The following is a 27,855-nucleotide window of genomic DNA, read 5'->3' on the forward strand; positions in this document are numbered from 1 at the left end:
ATACTACTTAATTATGTCTCCGTTGTTACCATTCAACATGTACAAAGATGCACTAACTGAACATTTGTAACATCAAATGCTTAATGCAAGAAGAATTTAATTTAAAACGACCACCAAAACCTACTGTGTGCTTAATACGCACCTCTGCTCCAGGGTTTATGGAGAGAGACAGAGAGGGAGGGAGGGAGGGTGGGAGGAGTGAAACATGCCAGAGGAAGGAAGAGTGAGTAGAGCTACAACCCTTAGACCCACCCATTCCAACAAAGTGTGAGAGGCACTGCAGAGAGTAATGAGCCTGTGTGGAGCAATAAGAGGGTGTGGCTTTACACAGGGAGAGCAGATAAGTTGAGTTTGCCTTGTTGAAAGGGGCAGGAGTCGCAATCCTGAACAGACAGCAACTTATACTTTCACTCTGCTGGGCTCAGAAACAGTCCAGCTGCACATTTCCCCTCACTTTGTCCCTCGCTCGTGCAACCTTCCAGCAGTTTGAAACGAGACACTGAGAGGCAGAGAGAGCGAGAGCAACTTCCAGGACAAGGGAAGTGAAAACACAACAGGACAGCCTCAGGAGAGGTTCAACGCGCAGCCATGAAGGACAAAATAAGGAGAGGAGGAGGAAGACATCAGGGCAAAACTGGTGAGAAATCCCTGTGGTGTGTTTTTCTTCTCTGCTCCTCTCGCTCCCTCTATCTCTCTCTCTCTCTGTCACCCTCTCTGTTCTTTCCTCTTCCTTCTTTTCTCATCTGGTGCCTCCCTCGCTGGAGAATGTGGGGAGGGTGGGACATTTAGCACTGTACTGCTGCTCTGATCATGGCCGGTGCCATTCGCTGCTTTCACCCAAAAAATGTCACCACTTGGAGAGTCTGCTGTGCACTTTCAACTTTTATGGTTGATTTATAAACCTGTAATTCCTCCTTTTCCTCCTTTAAGAAAGACAAAGAGTTGATTTTATTGCAACCTCTGCACACCTTCTCTTCGTTTACATCCAAAATCAAAGATCTTATACATACTGCATCTGTTAACTTCCCAACAACCTCGCCTGCCTTATAAGTGCACCAGCGTTAGTAGGCCTCTTTTTTTTTTTTTTTTACCTCTACCACCCCCCCTTCTTCAAGACAAAATGATTGGATTATTGTGTAAGGTGTAATGTGTTTATACCCCACAACAAACTGATATAAATATGTGGGCACGGCATTGTGATTGACGGATTATGCCACTTTAAGAACTCATTTGAATGTACTAAAAGTTTTCTCTTTGTAATGTGAGTATGTGACATACAGGAAAGGAATTCTGCCTGGTTGTGCAGGGCCAGCCAACCTTAGAAATCAGTGCCAGAACAAAGCTGCCAACTTCCAAACAACACTGTTTTCTGTAGTAGCAAGGCAGTAGCTCCAATAGAAACGAGACTGATGGCTCCAGGCTTACAGTAGGGAGGGGCCTTCTTTCAGCCAATCACAAACAGAGAGACAATTTCTTTGGGTGTTTTCCAGTGGTAAAGTGGTCCCAGATTGACAGCAAGAACTGGGGATTTACTGTACAATGAACTACAGTCTTCACAGATGAGTGAAGAATGAATTTTTCTGCTTTGCTTTGCACGAGTCAAAGGTGTTACACATACAACATCTGCATGCAGCCGAGCAAGATAGTTACCAAGTTATAGATGCCAAGTTATAGTTTTGTTAGTTTATGTGTTGTAGCGTTCTGCTGTCTCAACATGCCAGCGCTGGGTGTGGTTGTCCCTTCACCCTAAGATGACATGAGGGCCAGTGGGCAAATTCAACAGGTTTAGTCACACTGCAGGTTGAGGAACACGCTGGGTCCTGCTCTCCCTCTGTTTCTGCCAGTGTTTGAGAGTGTAAAAAATGGCAGACACACCCAACTTTCCCTTTCTTTGACACTTCTTGAATAATTTCACTCTCAACATCAGGCACTCTCTCTCTCTCTCTCTCTCTCTCTCTCTCTCTCTCTCTCTCTCTCTCTCTCTCTCTCTCTCTCTCTCTCTCTCTCTCTCTCTCTCTCTCTCTCTCTCTCTCTCTCTCTCACACACACACACACACACACACACACACACACACACACACACACACACACAAAGAGAGAAACTCAGTCCTGCGCGTGATAAATCTAGTGAATCAAGAACTGAAGGTCTGAATATACCAAGTTTATAATCAATTGATTAATTCAGTTATTCATGCATTTTCTATAACAGCTTTTGTCCTGTTCGTATCGCGGTGAGCTGGAAAGGTTCCCGGCAGGAAATGAGTGGAAGGCAGGAAAGCAAACCAAATTATTTGCTTGTGCGTTGGAGGGGGTCTGTGATTATCCTCAGTTAGCTTTGTTTCTCTCCTTCAAACAGATGTAATCAGCGGGTCTAGTGGAAAGAATGCCGTTGGTATCAAGCAAGATGAGGACACATCATACCCTGTGAAGATCCAGGGAGCAGGAGTAGAGCCATTTGAGCTGCAGGTAAAATAAAAAAACTGGACTGATATATCCTCTCAGACATTGTTGCCTGTCTTTTTTAGGTTTAAGATTTCATAAGCGATTGGGTGATTAGGGAAACCAGTGAAGGTACTACATAAGTACAACAATTCACTGTCTTTATCCTGTGTTGAATCTTAAATTTTGTTTGTAGAACTCTTACGGCACATGTGATACATATGTTTACATACATTTGATTCATGTTCTCGTATTTGTGTCCACGGTGATGTAAAGAAATTATAGATCAATTTTTTTTCTTAAAGTATACATATACATAGTATAAACATTACTGTACTTTCTGTCACAGTAAATGATTAATGTGCTACGTGAAATGCTGAGTCTTCTTTTATCTTTTTAGCAGAGTAGCTTCCCAAATTTTCATCTAACAGGAAGGTTTGTGTGTGGACCTAACTTGGTGTGTCAAACCATGCATCTTTGTAGGTCCAAAGATTTTGGCTTGTTCAAGATGCCGTAATGACCCTGCTTTTGCGGAATGAGGTGTGTCCACGCTCCAACCTGTCACTGGCATTTGCTGGTTCGACTCTGGATCCCCTTGCAGAACTGCAAAGCCTCAAGGGCCTTAAACCAGGAGCCATCATTCGTCTAGTGGAAGGTAGCAAGGCCTCTGTTTTAATTCAGGTTCATTTCCAAAATGCATTATTAGAATGAAAAACATGAAGTCAAGACAAATTGTCTCCAAATTTCTTTTAATGTCATAATTTTTCCAGTTGCCTGAATTCTTAATTTTTTCAGATTTATAAATAATAACTGCTTTATAGTGGTAACAATACATATTTGCACTGTGGTACAATTATTTATCAAAGATTAGGATCTCTGTAAGGATAATCTTAATCATATTTTCAAACATTTTCCCTTTCACACACACTTAAGTCTCTCTCAGGTCAATGTAAAAAGCTGACTCGCCTTTTCTGAGTCATCATAAACAGGTTTACAACTGCAGAGATTTAAAGTTGAAGAGGTTACACCTGTGTGCCAACCAATTAGTCTGCCTGTCACCTTCTTGTTAGCGTGTGTTAATTTAAGGGAACATTCACAAGGTCATCGGTCCATATTACTGTAAGTTCCATAAAAACGGTCAGTCTAAATATTGTGTCAACCGGTACACTAATTTTCAGAACCCTACACCGCCTGCTCAGCCAGGCTCCATCTGGCTCGTGTCCTGGATCTGCTGAGAGCATCTGGACCTGCGGATGCACTGAGAGAGGGACGCTCACCAAGCCTGCTGGAGACTCTCACACATACGCACACAACAGGTACACAGATACTGTGCACTTACACAAAAGGGGAACCTGAAGCCACAAAGTAGCTTCTAACTCAGGGGTGTAATTTAGCAATTGCATGTTATTATATGAGAAAGTGGAGGCTACACATGTACTATCTCTCCCTCTCACTTTGAATGAGGGTTAACAAAAATAATGTGGCTACTTATAATGAAATGAAATGAAACATTACGTTAAAACCGTTGAGGATTTCTGCTTGTACTATCTTGTACCACTACCTACCCCATCCCCCTCAAACCTCAAAAACCCTCCCCGGGTCTAACTTACAGGTGCAGACTCCAGCTTGCCGAATGGAAAGAGCCTGAAACGCTCGTTAAGCAACACAAAAACAGAATCAACCAGCCAGGATGCAGCCCCTCCTGAGTACCTTCTCCCTGGTTCCTCAGAGAGACCACTCATGGCCCTGCTGCCACCCAGCTCCCAGCCAGAGGTCCCTCGTCTAAATACTAGGAATTTGTTTGAAAATGTGGCCTCACTCACCCCAACATACACACCCACTGACTTTATATTGTTCTCATCAGGCCCCCAGTTACCTGAAGGACCTGTGTCTCAGCTGTTGGAACCCGCCTCCAGGACACAGGAAGCTGCAGGGAGACTTCCTGTACATCTCTGTGGTGACAGCAGAGGGACGACGGTGTGACGTCACATCTTCTCCAAAAGGTTTCTTCCTCAACAGGTAAAAAAAAAAAAAGTTGCGGCGATTGCAGTATGTTGCAGCAAAAAAGAACATTGGCTATAGCAGCATAATAATGTACCCACCTGTGAGATAGGATTTACTTTAACTTGATATATGTCTCAGTTTAACAAATGAATCCTTTTCTCTGTTCCTTCCATTATCTCAGGTCTACAGAAGAGATGTTTGATCCTCGTCCTGCACAGTCTTCTCCACTTTGTCACTGTTTCACTGACCTGCTCTGTCACATCAGCCCTGCCTTCAAAAAGACTTTTACTACAATTAAAAACAGGTAACGCTATTACCTGTAAATGAGGGAAACACAAATACTACAGTATCTTGCCAGAATCCCAACTGTGGGGTTTGGTGAGGTGTCCTGTATATTTCAAATTCAAATAATTTGAATTATTATAATAAGTCACTGACAAAAGTTATGATTTAATGACTGTAAGTTTGAGTGGACTTTGGTTAATGCAACTTGTCCTCCTTCTACCCCTAGGTCCCAGTTACCACCAGTGGAAGTGATGCCCACTCCCTACCATACGATGAGCTGGCTTGGGCCTCCCGCTGCCTCCCGCACCCACAAAAACCCCTTCAGCAGACTGGGAGTGGATGAAGAGGCAGCAAAACAGGTAATTTACAACAGAGGACATGTGTTCGTTGCTATTCACAGACAGTTTGCTGTTGGCTGTGTGACCAATTTAACTATGTGCGCAATGGTGTAATTTGTGTCGTAGACTCCAGACTGGAATGAGGAGTTGCAAGCAGCCAGAGATCTTCCACAGGGCAGCCTGGAGGAGAGGCTGCAGAAAGACAGAACTCTGCTCCAGGTGACCATAAAAGGCCGTAATCTCACTCAAAACAGAAGTGGAACATTTCAAGACTCTCATTGCCTATTTCCTATGGTCTGTCCAGTCACTTTCTCCTCTTCTCACCTCTGTTCCTTCCTGTTTTCTCTCAGGTAAACAGTGCATTTGTGAGGGCCGTCATGCAGGGAGCAGAGACTGTTGTGGATGGCTTTGTGGAGCCAGTCAATGGAAACCCAGAGGACCCAGCGTTCTTGTGGGGCGGTCTGTTCATGAGCCAGGGGGCAGCAAGTGCAATGTTTGGTGGGGAGAGGGGTCGCAGGTAAGATATTTATGGATGTAAAGACATTTGCTCTTATAGCAGTGCAATTTCAATATCTTATAGGTGCAATCTTGTTCACATTGTATATATTTTCACTACTTTCTATATTCCCTTAATTTCTTTCCTATTTTTATATTTCCTTAGGTTTATATTACATGTTTACTTATTTATTTACCTTTTTACTGAATAATAGAGGATTATGTAATCTTATATGTAAAAGTTTTACAAAGTGCACTGGGGCCCCTTGCTGTGTCCCATAAGAGGACTTTCTAAATTACACTGATTATTTCAATTCCCCCATCTTCTACTTGCAGGGCAGCTCAGAGGCTGGAGCTTAAAGGAGTTCAAGCGTACAGTGCCCTCGAGGGGCTCGAGGGGCTGCACACGCTACCTACAGCCATTGTCGACTACAGAGGTATACGTCTTTCTGCCCAGGGTCTGGCCCCTGGCCTGGAAGGATCAGAGCAGGACCAGGAAACTACTCCTGCCTCAAGGTTACACCCTGAGTCTTCAACAACTTCAATTGTTTGACATTTTTGTGCTTTTCTTCTGCTAAAAATCTTTCTCCTTGTGGTCTTCAGAGGCTTGCTGTACGGGGTAAATGCAGGACCTCAGGAGTCCCCCCAACGCAGGCGGCTACTAGCGCTCTTGGCTCATGCTGCCAAGTCTCTTTCTCTCCAGAGACATGTTGTTGTGGCACCCAACGGTCACCAGGTACCATTGTTCACCCCAGTGGATTCTCAGGGACTGTTGGGAGCTGACGGGAGGTTCTACGTACTGGATGTGTTCAGGAGCTTCCCAGCTGATGCCAACTTCTGCCCAGAGGTGGCGACAGAAAGTCAGACAGCCACTGGAGAAGAGCAGAGTAAAGAACGCCGTGAAGAGGATGAGGAGAAGAAGGGTTGTGTAAAAGGATATTGGCCAGAGAATTATCACACAGACTCTGGGCTTCCAAAGAGCTTTGCTCACAGCCTCTGTAGACTGAGGCCAGAGCTGGTGCAGGCTTTCATCCAGCACAAGTGAGTTGTACGTGAAATAAAGCATGTTTACACTCCGCCTGTCTGCGTATTCACAATGTTGACGTTCTTTTTTCTTTTTGCTTCATTAAGACATTGCCAGTTCACTCAGCGGGTCAGGGAGATCTTGGACGAGAATGGAGGCTTTGAAGAATGTGCAACAGCTTGTAAGACAAGCTTTAGTAGATTTAACTGAACAGTAACCAAAGTTATAGATAATTCCTTCAGTACTATCACCATTTTATACCACTTTTTTTTTCATCCTCGCAGCTGACTCTCGAGCCACTAAAGCAGTTCGAGCTGCTTGTAAAGAAGTGGGCTCAGTGAGTGATATCATCTTTGAGATGCGCTTGAACCCAAATGTCTTTTCTCCAGGTAAAGTATACAGAGAGACTAAACACACTCAAAAAAAACATACACACACACACACACACACATACACTGTCAAGTCTTTTGTTAGAACAAATATGACATGCTTCTTCTGCTCTTTGTTTAGGAGTGTCCTTCCCTCCTGGTGAAAGTGCGTCAACTAACCTGCAGGAGAGGTTATTGAAGGAAGCTGCAGCTTTTATCATCACACACCAGATACCAGGCTTTGTAAGTGGATCCATTGTTAACTTTCTTCAAGAGTCACATCTTTAAACAAGCTTACCACATGTATATATGTATGTTTCTACTTGTTTGTAGGTGGAGCACTGCCTACAAAACTATGAGGCACCAATGGATGGAGCGTCTCTTAAACAGGCACTACACCAGCGAGGCATCAACCTCCGGTATCTGGGTCATGTGATCCAGGCCATCAGCCGGTCAGAACACAAGGAGCGTCTGAGGCATATAATGGTGTGTTCTATTTACGAGAGAACAAGCCTTAAACCAAGATGTAACAACTTTCCTAACTGTGCTTTCTATTGTCCCTCTGTCTGTGTTCAACAGAGATTGGTCGTGGGCGAAGTTTTCATCCGCTCCACAAGAAGAGTGTTCAACAGTTTCCTCCAGGTAGTTGACAGTTTTCTGTCCGCATTCCTATGTTTACACATGCATGCTGAGTGGTGGAATAGTAGGTGTAGCAAGAATGAACTGGAGCCAACGCTGTCATGTCTTTGCAGGGTGTGGATGTGCCAAGTCTCTGTGCAGCTGTCAGTCACTTCCTCTGCTGCCTATTGGTTCCCCACTTCACACCCACTCCTGTAGGGGACGAGACGAAAAAGAAGTCAAGGCGGCGTGGCAGAGGGGCTGGGGCCTCTGACAGCATGCCCTGGAGCACGCTCACAGGATCTGAGCTGTGGAACCTGGTCTGCCAGGATGCTGTTGAGACATATATCATCTCTGACAGCCTCGGGTGAGGACAGAGCCTTTGTTTGTTCTCACTTTCTACTTGTTGGTTATGCAATCACTCACAAGTCAATTTTAAAATAACTATCATTTTTGTTTTTGGCAGCTCTGGTCCGAATCACCTCGTACAGCACTACGGCCTTCAGAAACTCTCTCTGCTAAGAGAGTTCTGTTTAAAGACCGGAGTACAGGTAACAAACATCTGAAATATGGATTCAATATATTATCAAGCATTTAAAATTAAACTGAAACACATAGGTGGCTGTGGCTCAGGACGTAGTCGTTTCTCCACCACCCGAAAGTTGGCGGGTTCGATCCCAGTACACATGCTGTTGTGTCCTTGGGCTAGACACTTAACCCTAACTTGCCTCTGACGGCTCTCCGACAGTGTATGAATGTGACAGAAAAATGTGCGGTAAATAGCAGCACTGTATGAATGTGTTTTTGAATAGGTGAATGTGAATTTCCTGTAAGGCGCTTTGAGTGGTCTATATGACTAGAAAAAGCGCTATATAAATACAGTCCAGTCCATTAATCATGTTTAATATACACTGAGATGTAATTGCAAAATTAGCTGATAGATGAAAACTTAAGAAATAATATGTGATAAAAGAAGAAAATATGTTTGTAAATTCTGTGTCCACGCTAGCTGAGATTGAGGGACTACTTCCTTGACAACCAAAGTAAAGCACCCATTGGTCCAGACGATGTCCTCAACATCATTCCTGTTGTCAAGCACATTCACATGCCAACTGTGGATGCTATGAAAGCATTTGGTGCTGCGCAGAACTCAGTTCAAAAAGGTGGGTCAGTAAGACTGGACCATCATCTTTACTCAATGTATTTTTTATTTTATTTTTACAACTGAATATAAATGAAAAGTGAATTGCAAAATTCACATGCAAAATGGTGGTGTGTATTTTTCCCGACTGCAGGTCTGCTGGATCAGGCCCATGAGCAACTGAAAGAAGCAGCCTTCTTGTTTGGCAGGGTGTGTGACGACCTTCACCCCGAGGCCTGTTATTGCCATAGCCTCTTGGCGAGGGTGGCCTTCCTGCAGGGAAAGGCAGCAGAGGTAGGCTTATTGCTCTGCATGTCTTCACAGCTATAGTTATTGGTAAAAATTACTTTGCCGTGGTGGAAGGTATAACCCGACCGATTTTTGGGGGCCATTGACTCCTAAGATGTACTTATCAGACCTTTATGGCAAAGACATGTAATTGAGGCTTGATATTTTAGTTTAACCATAAACTTATCATAAATAAATAATAAATTGAGAATACGAATACAACCAAATACAAAGAACTTATAACAAACATTTATTTTACATCAAATATAAACATAAATGCACATTTAAAGGCTCAAATCAGTTGGCAAATAATATCGGCCACTACCGATGTGAAAAGCTCTAGTGGAAGGTGTCTAAGTACATATACGCAATTACTGTGTAGTTAATATCTACATGGTTACTTTTATTTAGGTCTTCCACCCCAAGTGTACTCTATGACTCTAAGGCAATGGAAATTCATTTCAGGGTGTATTAAAGGGAATCTAATTCTAAATGTATGTTAAGCTACAGCTTTTTATTTTCTTCTCATCTCTGTGACCTGCTCTGTCCTCAAGGCTCGCAGCGCCCAGCTGAAAGCAGTGGTCATCAGTGAGCGGGTGCTTGGCTTTGACCATCCAAACACTATCCAGCAATATGTGAGTATGGTTATATATTTCTACAGTGGAGTGTGTATTTTTTGATTGTGATTATTTACATATTATTTTCATGTTTTAGACCCTCTTGGGTGTGTTCATGTATGCTGGAGGGGAGACCACCCTGGCTCAGAAGTGTCTCCTCAGAGCCCGCCTGCTAATCCTGACGGTCCACGGAGAGGACCATCCCTTCACCGCAACGCTGGATGTAGGTTGCAACACCTTAATAACCGCATCACCCTCTCGTGCTATGCACTCCGACTTCATACAGAAAAGTCTTTCACATTATAATACAAGAAATGTCCACTTTGATTCTTTGCAGAGCTGTCTTGGGTTGGTGCTGACAGGAGATCAGACTGGGCAGTTCCTCAAGAATGCCCTCAGGCTTAACACTTCCTTTTTTGGACCCACAGACTTACATACTGCTCTAAGGTAAGTTGATATCTATAGCTATCACTGATATTTTGTAGAAAAGATCTACAACGTTTTGTCTTTAATGTGTTTTGACTTGTTTTCCAACATCATCACTGTTACTCTCCCTGGTTTTGTGTCTGTGCAGTCAGCACCTGCTGGCACAGTGGATGTGCAGCAAGGGTGACTACCGAAGTGCTATGACCCATGAGAAAGAGGCCCTCACTGCTTTTACCACCTTGGTCGGTATATCTTTGTTTGAGAGTGCGAGGAAAGCGGAATTGGTTTGTGTGCGAGTGTTATTCCTATGGCTATTTCTTTTCCCAGTTTGGAGAGGATCATCAACAGACAGGCTGCAGCAAAGAGTTTCTGTGCACCATTACCAAGCAGGCAGTGCAGGTGGAGCGCTCTCTCAGACAGGCAGGAGCTGACAGTACGGAGCAAACAGTGGAGGTATGTCTGGGAGCTCAAGTTGTCCCTGAAATTTTGTCAAATCTTAAGAAATACAAATGTGCTTGGTAACCTCACTGTCCTCTATGTCTTTAGTGTCTGACTACTACAACTGAAACCATTTTGGAGCAGATGGTTCTGATGACAGGAATCAGGAAGGTCACACAAAGGTAAATATCACTGATCTGATATAATTTATGGAAATGTAGTTCAACCAATGTTGGATACATGTTTTTAAGCTGTTATCAAATCTTTAAAAATGTAATATTCACCAAGAGTAATTTTTTAACAACACATAACATAAACAAATATTATTGTTAAAGATACCTTCAATTTGTTTCTTGAAGTTGCGACCAAGATATACGCTGATCCAAACATTTTACTGTTTAATATTAAATAAACTACTTGAGTAATAATTATATTGTTTCAATTATATTTTGTAATGCTTTTTTATAATGTCTTGTTACCTATCAACCAACAAATACACAATTACTGCTCCGTCTGTGATGAACATAAGCAGACAAAATTAGTCAAGTCTAGCTATAAATGTATCCTAATATTTTGATTCTGTTGGATGCCTTTTTGGTATTCCTCAAACAAAGAAACAGCAAATAGTGAATAGAAATTTGATCTTTAAAGAACGTTCAAGTACAATTTGCCTCAGCTGCTCTAGATTTTCTAGTTAGGAAACTACTCATGAATGTTTCATTTCATTTTCACAGTGACAGGTTCCAGGAGTATAAGCAGAAACATCTGGAACTAAAGGCAGCAGCTTTAAGAGAACTGGGAATCAAGCTTCCTAATCAGCCCTTCGCCTTAGAGACTCTGAAGGGAGGCGAGAGCAGCTCAGATCAAGAAACAGGATGCGGGATGGAAGCTAAGGATGGAGGAAGCCCAGCAGTAGAGAATCACAGCCTGAGCAAGACGGTTGAAGAGGTGTCACTGGAGAGTTCTGACGCAGTTTCAGCTAATGGCCATGTGGTGGAGCCAGCTGAGCAAACCCAGGACGGGGGGGAAACTGAAAACAGGGAGGACGGTGACAGAGCAGCTTTAGATGCTGTGGTTAAGGTAGTGAATGGGGAGTCAGAGGTCAGGGCTGCAGGAGAGGAAAGTGAGACCAATGTACAAGATGAGGTAAAGAGCAGCACAGCCAACAAGGTGATGGAATCTGAAGCAGCGTGTCACGAGATGAAGTCAGATGGTGAATTAAATGGAGCGGGGGACGTCACTGTTAGTCCATCAGTGCTGAAAAGTAAGGGGACCTGGGCTGATGTTGTTTCAAAGCCAAAAATAGCCAATGGAACAGGAAATAAAGAGACAGCAGTCAATGGAGTAGCAGATAAAGTCAGTGCCAATGGAGTAGCTGAAGAGTGAACACATAGCAAACAAGAAAACACTGTTGTAGTCAAGTTCTTATAAAGTCACTGCTGTAAGATGAAACTCTCCCAGGAGCCGAGAGGGTATTTGATCCGATGAAGCACGGAATTTGAAAACAGTGAGCGAGAGGACGAGTAGTAGTTTGTGTTGGAGGTGTTATTCCTGATGCAGGGAGAGGGCTGTACTGTTGAGTGTTGTTTTGTTTTCCCAACAATAAACTTTTTACTCTGTGTCTGTGTCCCATGCCTTCTCTATAACAGCAATTCTTGACAGCAAATATACAATAATTAGTATTGTGCGATTACACTCAATAATCTGTCAACCACTTAATGGTGATTCAGATGTAAACAACCATCCAATTTTACTAATTGAAAGGAAAACATGAAGACTTTGGTCTGTTGAGGTGATAAGCAAAAGGTAAAATATCAAGCAGTGAACAGGGGATAGTGTCATGTATTTAGAATAGAAACAATTTCAAACTCAAAAAACTCAATAAAATGTATGGACTCTTCAAGTGTTTTCGGTATTTACTAGGCACTGCAAATTTTGGGTGAGTTACTATAAGTCACATTATAAAACATACCATAATTTATTTTTATGCTCCAGCCTGGCATGGATTAACATTAACGTAAACGAGACAAAAGATTTACAGAGCCCAAAATCTGCTTGACACATTAAACCTCCTTCTTAAATGTTTGGTTACTTTACTGTTTTGTTTTGTTTTTTATCAGTTACACTATTGGATGGTAATGGACAACGGAACAGTGTTACCTGTCAAACAAATCCTAAGTAGATAGAATAGAAAATTAAAGAAGAATAAGGTAAATTCTGTTAGCTTCCTGCGTTATAAAAATTGTTGTTCTAGTGCTGACTCTTAAAATAGTTTGGACCTTTGACATAAGCATTATTATAAACCAGGATAAAAACAATATGGATGTATTATGACATGATATTTAAAAAGTTCTACCAATTCTGTGGAAGAAATTATTTATTGCTGCATGAAAGACAGCTTGAATTTATTAATCCAAGATGGTCGATGTTATCTTTTCCTCTTCTTCCTCAAGGTCAACCTTGAATTTGGAGCAGGGTTCATTTACTGGTCGTATCAATAGCGACAATTAGAAAAATGTCCAGTATTTACCAAAACTGTGTCTCAGCTCTGTTTTTCCCTGAGTATAATCTCCAAATCCGGGCAGTGTTGGTACTGTGGTTCTTGTGGCTCTGCCCAGGTGGATTGTGGGAGTCTGTAAAGGCTGCTGGTAGGAAAGGTGATGACCGCTGTGTCACTGAAGACATCAATGAGACGGGATGGACACAGCAGCCGTCTCTCCTCACACACATCCACAGCCAGACTAATGTAGCTGTAGTCCCGCTCGAACTCTCTCCCGATCGTCCTGTTGGCACAACAGAGAGCAAACTTCACCTCCTCTCTTTCTTTAAGGTCATCTCTCTTGTTCGTGTCTTGTACAAACCTTTCCCTCATGCCATTGAAGCCGTTTCCAACGATCGTCATCAGAGGAAGGCATTGTGTACTCCAGTTCTTCCACAGAAGGTTGTTGTACAGGGCTTTCCCACAATGCATCAGGTAAAAGAGTGTGGGCTTTGTTGCCAGACGCTTCCCTTCCTGCATATAACAGAACAGTAAAACAGAATGTTGTAGTAGTTGCACTGATTTCCTACCTTAAAAGAAGCAAATAATCTATGAAATTCATCTTGCAGAGGCCAGTACACAACTGATCAACTGACCTCATTTTCTGTGAGCACAGTCAGACCGAGATTTCTCAAAACCTCCCTTTCTCCAGTGGAGAATACGGGGTCAAACACAGAGCAGTCCTCCAGCGGAATCTAAAGGGAGCAGAGTGGCGAGACACAGTCCAGTGTGAGCAGGGTCATGGTGTGAGTGTTGGTTATCTCACCGATGAAGCGCATTTCTAACCTGTCCCGCATCCAACAGCAGCAGCAACATGGCCAGCTGGTAGCGAGCCGCGGCGCAGGAGGAGAAGGAGCCAAGGCCGTAGCACACACACTCGAGCTGTTGACATAGTCTGTCCTCTCTGCCCTTGTCCGGCTGCTCAGTGGGATCCTCAGTGTCCTTATTCTCAGGAGGTTTCGAGGGGGATGATGATCCTGCTGCCTGCAACTGCCCTGCAGAAAAATTCAAAAAAAGTTCATCAGGATGCAAAATAATGGTTCCTCAGATAAAGCTGCCCACTAGTCCTGCATACACACCTTTCCAGTCCTGCCAGAACTCCTCACATCTCAGCTCAGACCTGCAGAGGGAGCGGATAAACACAGATTGACAGGACTCTGTGGGGCTGTGCACAAGCCTGTGGTGAAAATGTGTTATTCACCTGAAGTGTGAAATATATTTCAGGAGATGCTGCTTGGCTGGAATTAGATATCTTACGCTGTGTCTCTGATTCGTTTAACAGTTTTCCCGACATCCAGCTGCTCCTGGCAGCATGTAGAAGCTGTTGACCCCAGCAGAGTCTTCGGTTTCCGCGCTGCGCCCTTTCGTCGCCGGGCCATCTGCCACTCCTCCCCGGTGTCCGACATGTACTCTAATTCACCTTTACCCCTGTGCACAGACAAGTGATACAACAATAGCTTATGTTGGTGTCTAAGTTGTCAGTTAACCGAGCGTGAAGCCTGAAACAGGTGGGACTGTATTGAGTGTGACACTCGCATTTTCTCTTCCGGTGTTTCCATAAAATTGTTTCCCTGCTTTTTTGTCGAGTTAAATTAATGTGATTGATTAACGCATTGTTTATTTTTTAATTCATTGTTTCAATCATCACATAGAAGCAGCCGACATTCGTGGTTTAATGACAACTTTATAAACAGCATATTATCGGATCTTTTGGGGGGAACCAAAAATAAAATAAATGCTTTTAAATTATGTTTCCTATCAGAGATGCCATTAATAAAAAAAAAGCCCGCAAAGTGAATCGTTTATAAGTTATGTTATCTACTTTGAAATTGAGACATTTCCGGGGTTCAACTTTTGGCAGAACACCGACAGTAACCGGAAGTACTTGTGTTTTCGTGTGTAAAACAAAGTAGCTAACTGCTGTTAGCTAGATTGTCTCTAATTACTGCTACAGAGGAAACAATGCACATCTAATCTCCAAGTAAGAGAATAACTAACATCATCAACAACATTGATAACACATCGTCATTACAACCCAGGACGCAATTTGTTAATGTAAAGCGTGTAGTTTACATTAGCTAACGTTAGCATGTGCCAGTCAGTGTTAGCTTGTCTTCACGTTGTGTTTTCTCTACAGCAGTTTAGTTTGCCAATAGTATGTGTGTTACCTTACTAGCAAGCTGTTTCAGAATGTGTTTATATGTTACGTCTTGGTTAAAGTGCAGTTGTTGTAGACTCTATATTGCGGAAAGCTACAGACACCACATGTTCGTAGCTACTTGCTAAACCTTTAGTTCAATCTCGTGGTTTTCATCGGCAGATACTTTGTTCCGTTGTCTGTGATGTGTTCCTAGGGGCACGTTTCACCTCTTTAACCGTGGGTGTCATGTTTGTTGTGATATACAGAGATGTCCATGTCTCACCTGTACGGACGGAGAGGGGAGGCAGAGGAGGAAGGTGTGGAGATAGAGAGCTTTGAGGTGACAGACTGGGACCTGGCCAATGAGTTCAACCCAGACCGCCGCAGACACAAGCAGACCAAGGAGCAGGCCACCTATGGCATCTGGGCTGACAGAGACTCCGACGAGGACGAGAGGCCTAGCTTTGGAGGCCAGAGGTAAGGCATTGGTTTGTTTCTCTTGCTGATAAATATACATAGAAACACCATCGTCTGCCTATAAAAAAACGAGTCAATTGTTTGTCTTTTTTAAAAACTAGATCTAAAGACTACTCTGCACCAGTGAACTTTGTGAGTGCTGGTCTGCGTAAGACTGCATCTGAGGAGAAACAACAGCTAAAAGAAGAAGGAGACTCGAATGATTCTGATGACGATGCCCCTTCAGCACCTTCCCCTCCTCGCAGCACTGCACCTAAAAAACTGCAGATGGTAAATTTTGTTGTCTCCATGTGCATTTTAACCCATAGCAGTGTAAGTGTCAACAGAAAAATACATGATGTTAATTCTGAAAATGTATTGTTATCAGCAGGGTAATTTCCAAAGGAACCAGTCTCAGAGGTTTGCAGGTGGCATACAGTCTGGAAAAGGCATCGGTACCTGGGAGAAGCACACAAAGGGAATTGGACAGAAGCTACTGCAGAAAATGGGCTACCAACCAGGCAGAGGCTTGGGCAAGAATGCTCAAGGTGTGTATGACTGAGGAGGCTGTGTTATTGAGATGTTTAGTACACTGTGTTTTACAGAAGCAACATGGTGTACATGATGCTTTGTTATTGTTACAGGTATTATAAACCCTATTGAGGCAAAGCTTCGTAAAGGCAAGGGAGCAGTGGGTGCTTATGGCAATGAGCGAACCCAGCAGAGTCTTCAGGATTTTCCTGTGGTCGACTCAGAAGAAGAAGAGGAAAAGGTAGTAGTTGACGAAGAATTGTCTTTGTCATTGCAGATTAACAGAAATGGTATTATAAAATCACTCAACATTATTTGGGTATTTTTCTCAATTCTTGCCTGTGTAGGAGTTTCAGAAAGAGCTCGGCCAGTGGCGTAAGGATCCTGTAGGGTCTGGCGGAAAGAAGAAACCCAAGTATTCCTACAGAACTGTAGATGAGCTGAAGGCAAAAGGCAAATTGGTGGGGCGGAGCACAGCAGCATCAGCTGGAGAGCTGGCACAGGTCAAGGTATGTTTGAAGAGGCTCTTATTAACATTTCATTGCTGTGGCCTCACAGCAATGTTAACAAGGCACTAAAGCTTGGATTGGAAGACTACTTGTATTAGGCTCTAATGTAGAAATAAGCTTTAGGAACTCAAGTTAATTGTGCTCAATACACAGATCTGTTGATGACATTGTAAAGTAAGCATGTGGTTGACTGCCAATTTTTTCTCAGAATCTCATTTATCTCTTTCGGTCTCTAGGTAATCGATATGACTGGAAGAGAGCAAAAGGTATACTACAGTTACAGTCAGATGTCCAACAAGCACAGCGTCCCAGATGAAGGTCCACCCAGCATGTCCACGAGGGATCAGAAAGGATCTGGCTTTGCTTTGCCTGAGCTCGAACATAACCTACAGCTACTGATAGACCTCACTGAACAGGACATATTACAGGTATGAGTTGTATCAGCATTTGAGGTTTGTTTTATGACGTCATGGTTTTGATAATTCTTCCATGTAGCATCCTGTTACTTCTCATGTACTGACATTTTCTTTTTTTCTATTTGTTGTATAAACCTTTCTTGTAGTCTGCCAGACGTCTCCAGCATGAAAAAGATGTAGTTGTGTCTCTGAGCCACGAGTCACGAGCACTGCAGACCAGACTGGATGCTGAGCAAGATTCCATCCAGAGAATGGAGGCCGTACTAGCGCTCGTTGAGCGTTTTCCTTCTGGCGAGACTGCACCTGGGGAGGGAACCACCTTGCAGGTGCCTACACAGAATAACTGCTATAGTCATCAGACTGTTTTAGTTTATTAGTCTCTGCTCTATTTTCATATTCACAAACATAATCCATTTTGGTGCTCTTTTGCTCTCTCTTCAGGAATGTGCCCGCATCTTTGAGACTTTACAAACAGATTATTATGAAGAATACAAGACAATGGGATTGTCAGACTTGGCTGTAGCTGTTGTGCATCCATTACTCAAAGAGAAACTTTGTTCCTGGGACCCACTGAAGGTATGATTTTCTAATTATCTTTTTTTTATACTACCTACGTACTATTATCATTTAATTAAATCATCAATAATAAAGGTACCAATTTTGAGACTTTTCTCTTTTACTTTTACAGGACAGCTCCTATTGTCTGGAAGACATTGGCCAATGGAGAGCAATCCTTGAAACGAGAGGCCTCCATTCCAGTGCACCAGATTCAAATATGGACCCATACCACCGGTAATTTAAAACAAAAAATAAACATTCAAATATACCTTATTTGTTTTTGACACACATGTCCTTTCTTTGTTGTTTAAGACTCCTGTGGGAAGTGTGGATCCCAGTGATTCGGTCCTCTGTGTCATGCTGGCAGCCACGTATGGTCGGTCCAATGGTGGATTGTGTAGATATGTGGGCGCCTCTTCTTCCCCTGTGGATCCTGGATAACATTTTGGAGCAGCTGATCTTACCACGGCTACAGCGAGAGGCAAGACAATCACACTCTCCATTTTAAAATGTCAGAAAACTCCCTAATCATTCCACATAATTTACTTGTGGATAATTGCCATCTATATTGCAATCACTTTTTCCCTTTGTTTTCTGTTTGATAGGTGGATAACTGGAACCCTTTAACTGACACCGTGCCCATTCACTCCTGGATCCACCCGTGGCTCCCTCTGCTCCAATCACGTCTAGAGCCTCTGTACCCGCCCATCAGGAGCAAACTTTCTAATGCATTGCAGCGGTGGCATCCCAGTGACACCTCGGCCCGCCTCATCCTGCAACCATGGAAAGATGTTTTCACGGCAGGTGCATGGGAGGCCTTCATGGTGAAAAACATAATTCCAAAGCTAGGTAGGTCGCCATTAGTGACAACCTTTTGGGTGCCATAGCAATGGGACAACATGCATTTCCCTGCAGTCTCTCTGTCCTCTTTCTCCCACTGATTTCTTGTCTCAATGTGATGATTCCTGATTCCTTCTACAGCTTTGTGTCTGGAGGAGCTAGTTATCAACCCTCACCAGCAGCAGATGGAGCCATTTCACTGGGTGATGGACTGGGAGGGAATGCTGTCCCCCTCCAGCCTTGTGTCACTGCTAGACAAAAACTTCTTTACAAAGTGGTTGCAGGTCAGTGAGTGTACTTACATTACACAGTAGTAAGATGTTGTAAGCCACATCTGCTTATTTTTTATATTTGGTTTAATTACATTTTTGTTGTGTCTGTCCTTTGTTGTGGATTGTAGGTGCTGTGTTCGTGGTTGAGCAACAGTCCTAACTATGAGGAAATCACTAAATGGTACCTTGGTTGGAAAAGCATGTTCAGTGATGTCTTGTTGGCACAGCCACTCATAAAAGAGAAGTTCAATGAAGCTTTGGACATCATGAACCGTGCAGTGTCTTCAGGCATGGGTTAGTATGGCAGACAGTCTCACAAATAAAATACATAACAATATAGGACAGCATTCCTTTATAAAATTATCATAATAAAGCAGTAATGCACATTCTTCTCAACTCTACCAAAACCTTTTTTGTCTCCACAGGTGGATATATGCAACCTGGTGCAAGGGAGAACATTGCATATCTCACACAGACGGAGAGACGAAAGGACTTCCAGTATGAAGCAATGCAAGAGCGCAGGGATGCTGAGAGTGTGGCTCACAGGGGCATCAGCACCGGTGGTCCAACCAACTTTAAAGATCTCATCCAGACCAAGGCAGAGGAAAACAACATTGTCTTTATGCCCATAGTGGCCAAACGGCATGAGGGCAAACAGCTGTACACATTTGGGCGTATTGTCATCTACATAGATCGAGGGGTTGTGTTTGTGCAAGGAGAGAAGACTTGGGTGCCCACCTCTTTGCAGAGTCTCATAGATATGGCCAAGTGAGGGCGGACTGACTGATTCCTTGGTCTGCCAAGGAAGAAAACAGGGCAAATGTTTTATGTAACTTCAGTGTACTTTATTTTCTTTATGATGTGACTTCGTAAATTTTGTAAAATCTTAAAAGTGTCATTGCAAATGTGAATAAATCAAGTTGGAATATATGTGGTCTACTTTTTGCTCTTTAAATAATATCAAATAAACATATGTTAAAGTAACATACTTGTGTAGTATCATATACATAGATTTGTGTGATATTTGTTTTTCACAAGGTTTTTCATTCAACACAGACTTATTTAATTACAATTAAAGTCAATTTTTGGTGGAAATACTGCATACAGGGTATGTTGCATACAGGTATTGAGTCTTAAACTCGTGCTAATTATGTACATGTGCAAAAACAACTTGTATGTTGATATTTATGTATGCAAGCAACTTCATCTTCAGATTAAATCTGTTATAGTTCTACTTAACCTTTTGAGAACATTTTCACCTTTGGTGTTTCCTCTGTTTGTATGAGATGAGCTAATAATAAAGGGAATACATAGTTGTATTCATTTAAGTGTAATGCAGTCTTTTTGAATCACATGGTATTTCATCTGTTTTACTCTAGGTGGCAGTGTAGGTACTGTAGGTTTTTTGACCCGGCGGAGCTTCCGTCCATACTTACGCTGTGCGGTTAAACAAAAGTGTCCTGTACATGTGCCTTTGCTCACTAAATAATAGTTTCAGACGTGTTTTTACTTTCCGAAGGTAAGTGAATACCAAAATATATTTCGTCAAACACATGCCATATCGCCGGATTGATATATTTCATTTGGAAACTGGTCTTTTTGAGCCAACAAGTTAGCCGTTGTTTGCCTGCTAGCCAATGCTAACATTGGCTAGCAGGCCAATCGGGGAACATCGGTGTTCTCACGACCAGTCTCTGTTTTCGTTGTATTCATTCTATATTATTCCCGGTCTTTATCCAGTCACTCATGTCGTCCGACGCCCTGAAGAAGCGAAAGTCAAAGGTTCTCCGCAGTGAAGCAGGCACTCCAGAGATGAAGCGGGGTCGCGGGGATGGGGACCAGCCGGTAAGGACACAGCAGAGGGGTCACAGGGGCACCAGTGTGGTCGCGTCTGTTGGAAGAACTCTGTTTAAAGATCAGGCCAGGTCAAGGTCCCGTGTCAGCAGCACACACCCACACTGGCGGGGTGTCACTCACTGGGCAATGAAGCAGGGATGTGAAATTCAAAACGGTTTCACCTCAGGAACATAAGACAGTGAGCTGCTATGGTAAACAACGAGTTACCCAGTATATTAAGAGTTGAAGTTTGCACACACACCCTCTTACTCACAAGGCCGTGTTCTGCAAAACTAAAAATGTCATCTTATTTTCAGAGAGTCAGTTGATCAAAACCTGGAAAATGTAAGCCTTCTGAATGTATCATTTCTGATATGGTTTTGAAATTGCAATACGTCGTACAAGTGGTTGTGTGTCCTTCACCAATTTATTTGGGCCAACATAATAGCAAAATCTATAAATGGTTAAATCTGCTTTTATGAACGCCCTCATGTGACCTAGTAAATAAAGGCGCCATGTGAGTGAATACTTGGTTTGATCTGCATCCTCTTTAAATTAACCAGGTATTAATTCAGGGTAACTAAGGTATAAAGTTTTAAAGTATTGAAATTTAGGAGTAAACGTCGTCAGTCATCACTGCTTTGACTATAAGTCTGAATTCCTGGACTTCTCTTGACATCAAGTAGAAGCAGGACTGATAGGAATGTGATAAGCTATTAATGTATTGTTGTTTTTTACTGTAAGGATGCACGTGTGTACAATGAGGAGGTGGAGCTGGATGGTAGGAGCCCTGAGCAAGACTATCTGCAGTACAAAGAGTCATGTGAGACTTTGGCCACCCTCATGAGTGAGATCCAGGAGCTTAAATCCAATGGGGCCAAGGAGGGGGTGAGAATCATACTTTCAAGATACAGACCCAGATTTTTCTTTCATTGTCAGTAAGAGTGTTGTCACATCACAGACTACTTGAACTCATTATGGTAAAGTGCAAGATTGTCACTGTAAAAACAAATACATTCCCCCACAGCAGAAGATTTTTTACATATATTTGTAGTATTAGCAAATCACAATATGGTATATAGGATCCCATACAAAGACAGGCTTATGTGTCATTACGATAATAACGAAGTCTGCCTACTTGTATCTGTTTTTCAGAGTGCCGAGGTCGAGCAGAGACGTATGCAGAGCTGCATCCACTTCATGAATCTGAAAAAACTCAATCGTCTAGCTCATATGCGACTCAAGAGAGGCAGAGACCAAACACACGATGTAAGTCCCACATAACCCTTCTGTGTGTAAGATACGTTAAAAGATACTCCAGCTTTGGTGAAGTTCACCCTATTCCATTCATGTACGGTGCCTCAATTCCCATTTGTGCTGATCAAGAAAGGAAAGTTGATCACACAGCACTTTGTTTCTACAACACCTAACTGCTGCAGCTGCTGCTGTCAGCAAATCGAATTTATACAGGTTTGTTTTTGTTTAGAGTTTTTCGATTTAGATGTCAATTCTGCTTATTGATCATTGTTTTTATTGAATCCTGATTTGGCATATCGTTTGCCATATATTTATTTTCAGGGTCATCTGGGTTGTGTTTAGAACACAACCATTAACTACTGTGTTTGTTTTCTCCTCCACCCAGGCAAAGCAGAGAGTGGATGTGCTGCACCTTCAGTTACAAAACCTGCTCTATGAAGTGATGCATCTTCAGAAGGAGATCAGCAAGTGTTTAGAGTTCAAGTAAGTATGAAAATTTTCATTTGATTAAAATAGTTTTTACTTGTTTCACTGTACTTCACACAAATTAGATTTACTCACCTGAAACATGAAAATATACAGATTTTTTTAGAAATGCTGTCGTCAAAACGGTAGTTAACTTGTGTTTCACTATCCCAGGTCTAAGCATGAGGAGATAGACTTGGTGCCTGAGGAGGAGTTTTACCAGGGGGCTCCGCAGGAGATTTCCAGGCCCCACCTCACAAAGAATGACCCCCACCAACTCACTCTTGCTCGACTGGACTGGGAGCTTGAACAGAGAAAGGGGTGAGCAAACCTGCACAGAGAGTTGTAGAATACTTTGGTGAAATAATAACATTTTTTTGGGGGGAAGCATGGAGCAGATGTTAAAAGTTTGTGCTTGCGTTCAGGTTGGCAGAGAAATACAAGGAGTCACTGGCCACAAAGGAGAAGATCCACAAGAGCATTGAGGTGAAGAAGGAACATCTGACAAGCTTACAGCCTGGACTGAATGCCATCATGCAGGTAACTGTCCGAGTGCCATGTTAGGAAGGTTTTCTCTTCCCAATTTGTGACAGAACGACAAAATGGTTATTGTTCATGATATTGACTGTTTTATTAGGAAATTTATTTTTGAAAATAAAAGTGTTCTTCACTGAAGGTTAGACTGTCACCAGTGGACACCATGATTTATATCATGTCCTCTTTCTCAGGCCTCTCTTCCAGTGCAGGAGTATCTGTCCATGCCTTTTGAACAGACTCAGAAACAGACTGAGATCGCCCGCCACCTCCCTCCACCTCTGTATGTCCTGTTTGTTCAAGCCAATGCCTACGGTCAGGCCTGCGGTCAGTATCCATTAGAGATTCATTGGTTTCAAGACAAAATAGTTGTTCTAATGCATATGCAAGAACTAATCTGGTTTTATTTTTGTTTCCTTTTAGACAAGAACCTGACAGTGTCAATCAGTGGAGATGTGGATGAGGCCAAGGCCTTGTCCAAACCTCCAGAAGATTCCCAGGGTACTAACACTATTATACATGGCTGCCATCATACATACAGCATGTGCAAATATTCATGTAATCATGTAAACACAGATTTTTTATGTGTTAATTTTGACTGTTCAATGTTTTCTCAACTAAAGAAAACAAAAAACATTTGTTCTGTGTCATCCAGATGACGAGAGTGATTCAGATGCAGAGGAGGAGCAAGAGAAAACGGTGAGTCTCAGGACTGGCTTTACTCCAACGTGCGCACACACACACACACACACACACACACACACACACACACACACACATACACACATACACACATACACACACACCCTTAGGTCAGTGAGTGCAGCAATTTCTTAATACACATCTCTGCACCGGACACAGAAACTATCCCTGAAGCCCAAGCTGTCACACATTGTGGTCAGGCAGACACCAGAGCAGCACCTATCGATTGCTTTTTGCTTCCAGAGGATTGCCAGTGGGGGGATTCTGAGAAATATTTACCAAGAATGGCTAGGCGACAGTAACCTGAGCCCACTTTGGCCACGCACATTCTGTCTGGTTGTCTGTGTATGACATCTTCTTTTTCAATCCTTCACTATGTTCAGACTTTCCTTTTGAAATTCTACTTCCTCCTTTCTAGGGTTGAAATGCTCGAGATTAAAAGTCAGTATCATGTTTCTCCTGTAATCAGGTTTTCTAATTAATTTGATGCACCACAATGTCACCCACGCTCTTTATTTGCCCTCTTTCCTTCTCCTGTTTCCATTGCGTTTCATTGTCTGTTTTTTCACAGAAGAGGCGAAGGCCAACCACGGGCGGCCAGTTGGATGACAAAAGACGAGAGATGCTGAAGAGGCACCCTCTGTCCCTCTGCTTAGACCTCAAGTGTAAAGGTAACACAGGGTTCCCCCTAACATTATGAATCTTGGGTGCAACACCTAAACATTTTTTTTGCAGAACACCTAAATCAAATGAACAGAAAAAAACTTTTCTTTACTGCTCTGGAGACAAAGGACAAACTATTTTGGCCTTAATATAAGACAATATTTTAGTTTTTTTTAAAAGTCCAAACTAGACTCTCAATATTTTTTGAATATTGAGAGTACCAGTGTATCTGCGGCCTTTTGCAGTGTCTCATTTGGGATAATTGTAGCCGGTTTCATGTCTGTCTATAGTGGGCTTTATCTTTCAGGTAGACTCAGTCGTTTAAATTAGTTTTTCGTCCAGTTTGTCCTGCAGGACTTTCTGAACGTTGGTGTTGTGTGTTCTGCTGCCACAGTGGAAATATATTCATTAGTGAAAACAAGTTTTAGTGTCTCCTAACATCTTAACTGCAGAAATTAAGCTGAAGAGTTCTGTCCTTCGCAGATGATGAGCTCAAAAAGACTACGGGCTGAAATAAGCCAAATGTCAGAAAACAATTATGAGAGCTAAGAGTGAAAGCGAAATCGACTCCACAACTTTATTTTAAATCCACTTGCTATGAGTCTTATTTTATCAATGCTATATTGTTTTGCACACAGTGTGTTCTTTCACATAAATACAGATTACTTGAGGAAATAAGACTCACATTATCACGTTAGCCAAACAACAATCTGTTTTTAGTTTTTCTAATGATTAAAGAAATTTAATGGCATTCATCAGAAATTCTGTGTGAGTGCATATATTACAACTGACCCAAAACCCTGTAACACATTCTGCACGTGTCATGTTATTTGTGTCAGTGTGTGAAAAATATATATTTTTTAACTCAGCATGTTTAAGGCCAAATATTTAAAATTAATTTACGCTAAATTCTTTGTAATACCATGTACATACTGTGTTGTATATATTAATCAGATAGTATGGTGTGTAAGCATGTATGATGGTAAGAAAGAAAACGTGACCTGCTCTGCTGTGATGACATGAGCACTTGACCTAGGTGTTCCCTCTGCTGGTGATAAAAGGAATTGTGACCAATTATGGCCAGACCTGCATTGCAGACTTAACTCCACCAACAGGAGGAGGAGGAGGGAGGGGAGGGGGGCAGGTGAGAGAGATGCTTGCAGCATCGTAGGTCTGCGGCATTTAAAGGATATTTTTTCGGATTCCTGCTTTTATTTCTAATCCTCTCCCGAGTTCTCCTCACTGCTGCCAGCTGCAGCAGACATTTTACTGCGGTGAAAGGAGGGAAAAAAAGAAGTGTCACCGAGTTCACTCTGACTGCAGACCGGAGTGTGAAAGATGACCACAAGCACTGTATGTTTCCCCTGGGTGTTGCTTTCATCCATCCCGACCACACCTAGCTCTTGCTCATGTAATGCGCTGCGGTGTAAAGTGAACCCTGGGGGGTGTTCACTGGCATGATGAGTGCAATGGAGGAGGGTTGCGAGAGTTTTGAATCAAGCTGGTAATGGATTAGTTGTTCACCATGTATTATTCATCTTGTCTCCACAGATGGCAGCATCCTCCACCTCTACTTCTACTACCTGATGAATCTGAACATCATGACGGTCAAGACCAAGGTCTCCACCACGACAGACCTTAGCGCCGCCATCAGTGCAGGGTGTGTGTTGTGTGTTTGGATCTAAACATTTATATCCCTCTGTGTTGTTCCAAGGAAAGGTTGATGATGTTTTCTTCTTTTGCAGTGATTTGCTGAAGTCAGACACTCTGCTCAGCTGTCTCTACTCCAGCGATCAGGGACGGGAAACACCCAACCCAGCAAATCGCTACCAGTTTGATAAAGTCGGGTGAGGATGTCAGATCAATGAAAGTAAATGAGAAGATGTGTAGGGAATCACACCGCTGACTTTAACAAAAATGAACCTGTCACTTCATTTCAGGATTGTTTGCTTTGCTGATTATGTGGAGGAGCTGGGTCATCCCTACATGTGGGTTCAGAATCTCGGTGGACTGCATTTTCCCAGCGATGCTTCAGAGGTGCGTATTAATATTAAGCAAGGATTATCCCAGCAGAGCACTGTGTCTCTGCGTTACAGCTGTATCATGTTGGCTTGTTTCTTTTTCCCCAGAGTGTACGTGTGGGCAGCTCACTGAGTGCCAGCCACATGGAGAGCACCATGAAGCTGCTGAGGGGTCGACTCCAGTCCCGCTTGGCTTTGCACAAACAATTTGCCTCTTTAGGTACATTGTTTTTTTAAGTTTCTATATTTAATGCTGCTAATGAACAAAGAGTAAAACAATTTTTTTACTGAGGCTGTTTTTGCATCTGTCCTCAGAGCACAGCATCATCCCAGTCTCCGCTGAGAGTCAGCACCTGTTTCCTGCCAAGATCCTCTCCCGTTTGGCTCGCTGGACCACAATCGCTCACCAGGAGTACATGGTACACGCGCACAAACGCACATATACAGATATTTGGAATCACGTGCACTGAAAGTATTAATCCAGAAATGCACCTGATGCAGCACACGTCTCACTGTGACATTTCTCATCCTTTTAAGGATTTGCCGTACACACGTCATGTGACTGAGGCTGGGCTGGCGAAGGAGACTGGTCTGTACTTTATGACCGTGGTTGAAAGAGGCACAGGTAGGTACTTTCACAGACGACAAGTCTGGCTATTATGGATTATGTGATTTGAATTCGTTTTTATTAACAAGCTGTTTGTATGTGTCTCCTCCTCTCAGCTCGTCTTCAGGCGGCAGTAGTGATGAGTCCCCGTTATCCAGAGGTCTCTCCTCTATTCTCTCTCTCTCTCAGCTGGAAGGGAGAGCGCAGCGGACGCACGGATGACAACCTTCGAGTAGGAACATTTCAATAATGATCGTTTACCCTGCAGCTTGTGCTCTGTTGCTGTATGAGCTCATTTTATATCTAGTTACTGTTACTGACAACATATGTGATTTTTCATCCGTCTTTAGGCCATGGAGAGTGAGGTCAATGTGTTCAAAAATGAACTGCAGGGACCACGTCCAGGACACCAGCTCCTAACCAATCAGATTTCACGCCTGTGCGTCTGCCTGGATGTGTATCTGGAGACTGAGGGGCAAGATGACGGCGTGGAGGGACCGCGAGAGTTCCCCCGTGAAAAGATGTGCCTGCGCACTGTCAGGTACACAGTCACATAAAGCAACTAGTGAACTTTGTACACACATTTGGTCAATGAGACATCAAATAGATTAATTCTTCACATCTCTTTCAATTCCAGGGGTCCAAATCGTCTGAAGCCGTTCAAGTACAACCATCCTCAGGGCTTCTTCAGTCACCGCTAAACCTGTTTAGGATTTTCCCGACAGTTCTTAACAGCCGTAACTCCTCCAAGCTTAACTTTGTGACACTGGCACACGTTTTTTTTTTTGTCTTTATACCAATCTGAAAATAAAATAATTCTTTTCCTGAATGAGAGTGTATTGGTCTTTTTACGCCTCTGTTGCAGCCAGTCTTTTTTGTGCACTCAAGATGTCGGTTTCATCCCTCTGCCTTGCTACTTACCCTCACTTCTCCGCGCTGCTCTATTTATAGGTGTCGTCTGCACTAGCTGATTATTATGCCATTGAGGTTCAGTGCTGGCGCTAGCTGAGTCATTTCCACAGAGAATC

The 27,855-nt window shown here is 42.8% G+C and overlaps 4 protein-coding genes across 5 annotated transcripts; 3 read left to right on the plus strand and 1 right to left on the minus strand.

Annotated features, from left to right (window-relative positions):
• The first annotated feature begins 280 nt into the window (after positions 1-280).
• si:ch211-166a6.5 (clustered mitochondria protein homolog) lies at positions 281-12,100 on the plus strand. Its single transcript, XM_035639408.2, has 28 exons — positions 281-637; positions 2,357-2,466; positions 2,923-3,094; positions 3,618-3,755; positions 4,052-4,212; positions 4,304-4,458; positions 4,625-4,747; positions 4,955-5,087; positions 5,193-5,285; positions 5,417-5,583; positions 5,898-6,077; positions 6,165-6,602; positions 6,693-6,766; positions 6,870-6,974; positions 7,096-7,196; positions 7,287-7,439; positions 7,533-7,595; positions 7,706-7,938; positions 8,038-8,122; positions 8,581-8,734; positions 8,867-9,006; positions 9,555-9,635; positions 9,715-9,840; positions 9,955-10,064; positions 10,192-10,285; positions 10,371-10,496; positions 10,590-10,663; positions 11,216-12,100. Exons 1-28 carry the CDS (start codon positions 589-591, stop codon positions 11,865-11,867), a joined length of 4,290 nt encoding a protein of 1,429 aa, XP_035495301.1. The 5' UTR covers positions 281-588; the 3' UTR covers positions 11,868-12,100.
• Positions 12,101-12,307: 207 nt separating this feature from the next.
• Positions 12,308-14,558, minus strand: srrd (SRR1 domain containing). The gene is made up of 6 exons (XM_035639413.2): positions 14,278-14,558; positions 14,100-14,140; positions 13,807-14,015; positions 13,617-13,715; positions 13,343-13,494; positions 12,308-13,264 (listed from the first exon to the last, which is right to left on the minus strand). The coding sequence occupies exons 1-6, from the start codon at positions 14,424-14,426 to the stop codon at positions 13,024-13,026; spliced, it is 891 nt and encodes a 296-aa protein (XP_035495306.1). The 5' UTR covers positions 14,427-14,558; the 3' UTR covers positions 12,308-13,023.
• Positions 14,559-14,853: 295 nt separating this feature from the next.
• tfip11 (tuftelin interacting protein 11) lies at positions 14,854-19,672 on the plus strand. 2 transcript variants are annotated; one of them, XM_035639409.1, is made up of 15 exons: positions 14,854-15,001; positions 15,427-15,637; positions 15,739-15,907; positions 16,005-16,164; positions 16,261-16,388; positions 16,495-16,656; positions 16,893-17,084; positions 17,219-17,398; positions 17,514-17,648; positions 17,761-17,864; positions 17,943-18,111; positions 18,236-18,479; positions 18,612-18,754; positions 18,871-19,036; positions 19,168-19,672. In XM_035639409.1, exons 2-15 carry the CDS (start codon positions 15,429-15,431, stop codon positions 19,512-19,514), a joined length of 2,508 nt encoding a protein of 835 aa, XP_035495302.1. In that variant the 5' UTR covers positions 14,854-15,001; positions 15,427-15,428; the 3' UTR covers positions 19,515-19,672. The 2 variants fall into 2 exon arrangements, with proteins under 2 accessions (XP_035495302.1, XP_035495304.1); XM_035639411.1 differs by having other exon boundaries at positions 16,008-16,164.
• Positions 19,673-20,128: 456 nt separating this feature from the next.
• thoc5 (THO complex 5) lies at positions 20,129-27,656 on the plus strand. The gene is made up of 20 exons (XM_035639412.2): positions 20,129-20,261; positions 20,483-20,587; positions 21,323-21,466; positions 21,734-21,847; positions 22,221-22,318; positions 22,475-22,621; positions 22,726-22,840; positions 23,029-23,161; positions 23,258-23,335; positions 23,490-23,533; positions 24,108-24,207; positions 25,751-25,859; positions 25,945-26,046; positions 26,140-26,236; positions 26,329-26,440; positions 26,536-26,639; positions 26,758-26,845; positions 26,944-27,059; positions 27,178-27,368; positions 27,465-27,656. The coding sequence occupies exons 2-20, from the start codon at positions 20,489-20,491 to the stop codon at positions 27,526-27,528; spliced, it is 2,055 nt and encodes a 684-aa protein (XP_035495305.2). The 5' UTR covers positions 20,129-20,261; positions 20,483-20,488; the 3' UTR covers positions 27,529-27,656.
• Positions 27,657-27,855: the final 199 nt, after the last annotated feature.

The sequence above is a fragment of the Scophthalmus maximus genome, chromosome 19, assembly GCF_022379125.1.
Source record: "Scophthalmus maximus strain ysfricsl-2021 chromosome 19, ASM2237912v1, whole genome shotgun sequence".
Classification (NCBI taxonomy): domain Eukaryota; kingdom Metazoa; phylum Chordata; class Actinopteri; order Pleuronectiformes; family Scophthalmidae; genus Scophthalmus; species Scophthalmus maximus.

Excerpts from the sequence above, each read along its gene's own strand:
- srrd (XM_035639413.2), bottom strand. The coding sequence starts at position 14,426 with ATGTCGGACACCGGGGAGGAGTGGCAGATGGCCCGGCGACGAAAGGGC. Across the intron at positions 14,141-14,277 it reads AAACGAATCAGAGACACAGC|GTCTGAGCTGAGATGTGAGG; the intron begins GTAAGATATCTA and ends CTCCCTCTGCAG. Across the intron at positions 13,716-13,806 it reads TGCTGTTGGATGCGGGACAG|ATTCCGCTGGAGGACTGCTC; the intron begins GTTAGAAATGCG and ends TGCTCCCTTTAG.
- si:ch211-166a6.5 (XM_035639408.2), top strand. The coding sequence starts at position 589 with ATGAAGGACAAAATAAGGAGAGGAGGAGGAAGACATCAGGGCAAAACT. Across the intron at positions 4,459-4,624 it reads AAAGGTTTCTTCCTCAACAG|GTCTACAGAAGAGATGTTTG; the intron begins GTAAAAAAAAAA and ends CCATTATCTCAG. Across the intron at positions 7,440-7,532 it reads AGCGTCTGAGGCATATAATG|AGATTGGTCGTGGGCGAAGT; the intron begins GTGTGTTCTATT and ends TGTGTTCAACAG.
- thoc5 (XM_035639412.2), top strand. The coding sequence starts at position 20,489 with ATGTCGTCCGACGCCCTGAAGAAGCGAAAGTCAAAGGTTCTCCGCAGT. Across the intron at positions 21,848-22,220 it reads GCAGAGACCAAACACACGAT|GCAAAGCAGAGAGTGGATGT; the intron begins GTAAGTCCCACA and ends TCCTCCACCCAG. Across the intron at positions 22,319-22,474 it reads AGCAAGTGTTTAGAGTTCAA|GTCTAAGCATGAGGAGATAG; the intron begins GTAAGTATGAAA and ends TCACTATCCCAG.
- tfip11 (XM_035639409.1), top strand. The coding sequence starts at position 15,429 with ATGTCCATGTCTCACCTGTACGGACGGAGAGGGGAGGCAGAGGAGGAA. Across the intron at positions 15,908-16,004 it reads CACCTAAAAAACTGCAGATG|CAGGGTAATTTCCAAAGGAA; the intron begins GTAAATTTTGTT and ends TATTGTTATCAG. Across the intron at positions 16,389-16,494 it reads CAGAAGAAGAAGAGGAAAAG|GAGTTTCAGAAAGAGCTCGG; the intron begins GTAGTAGTTGAC and ends TTGCCTGTGTAG.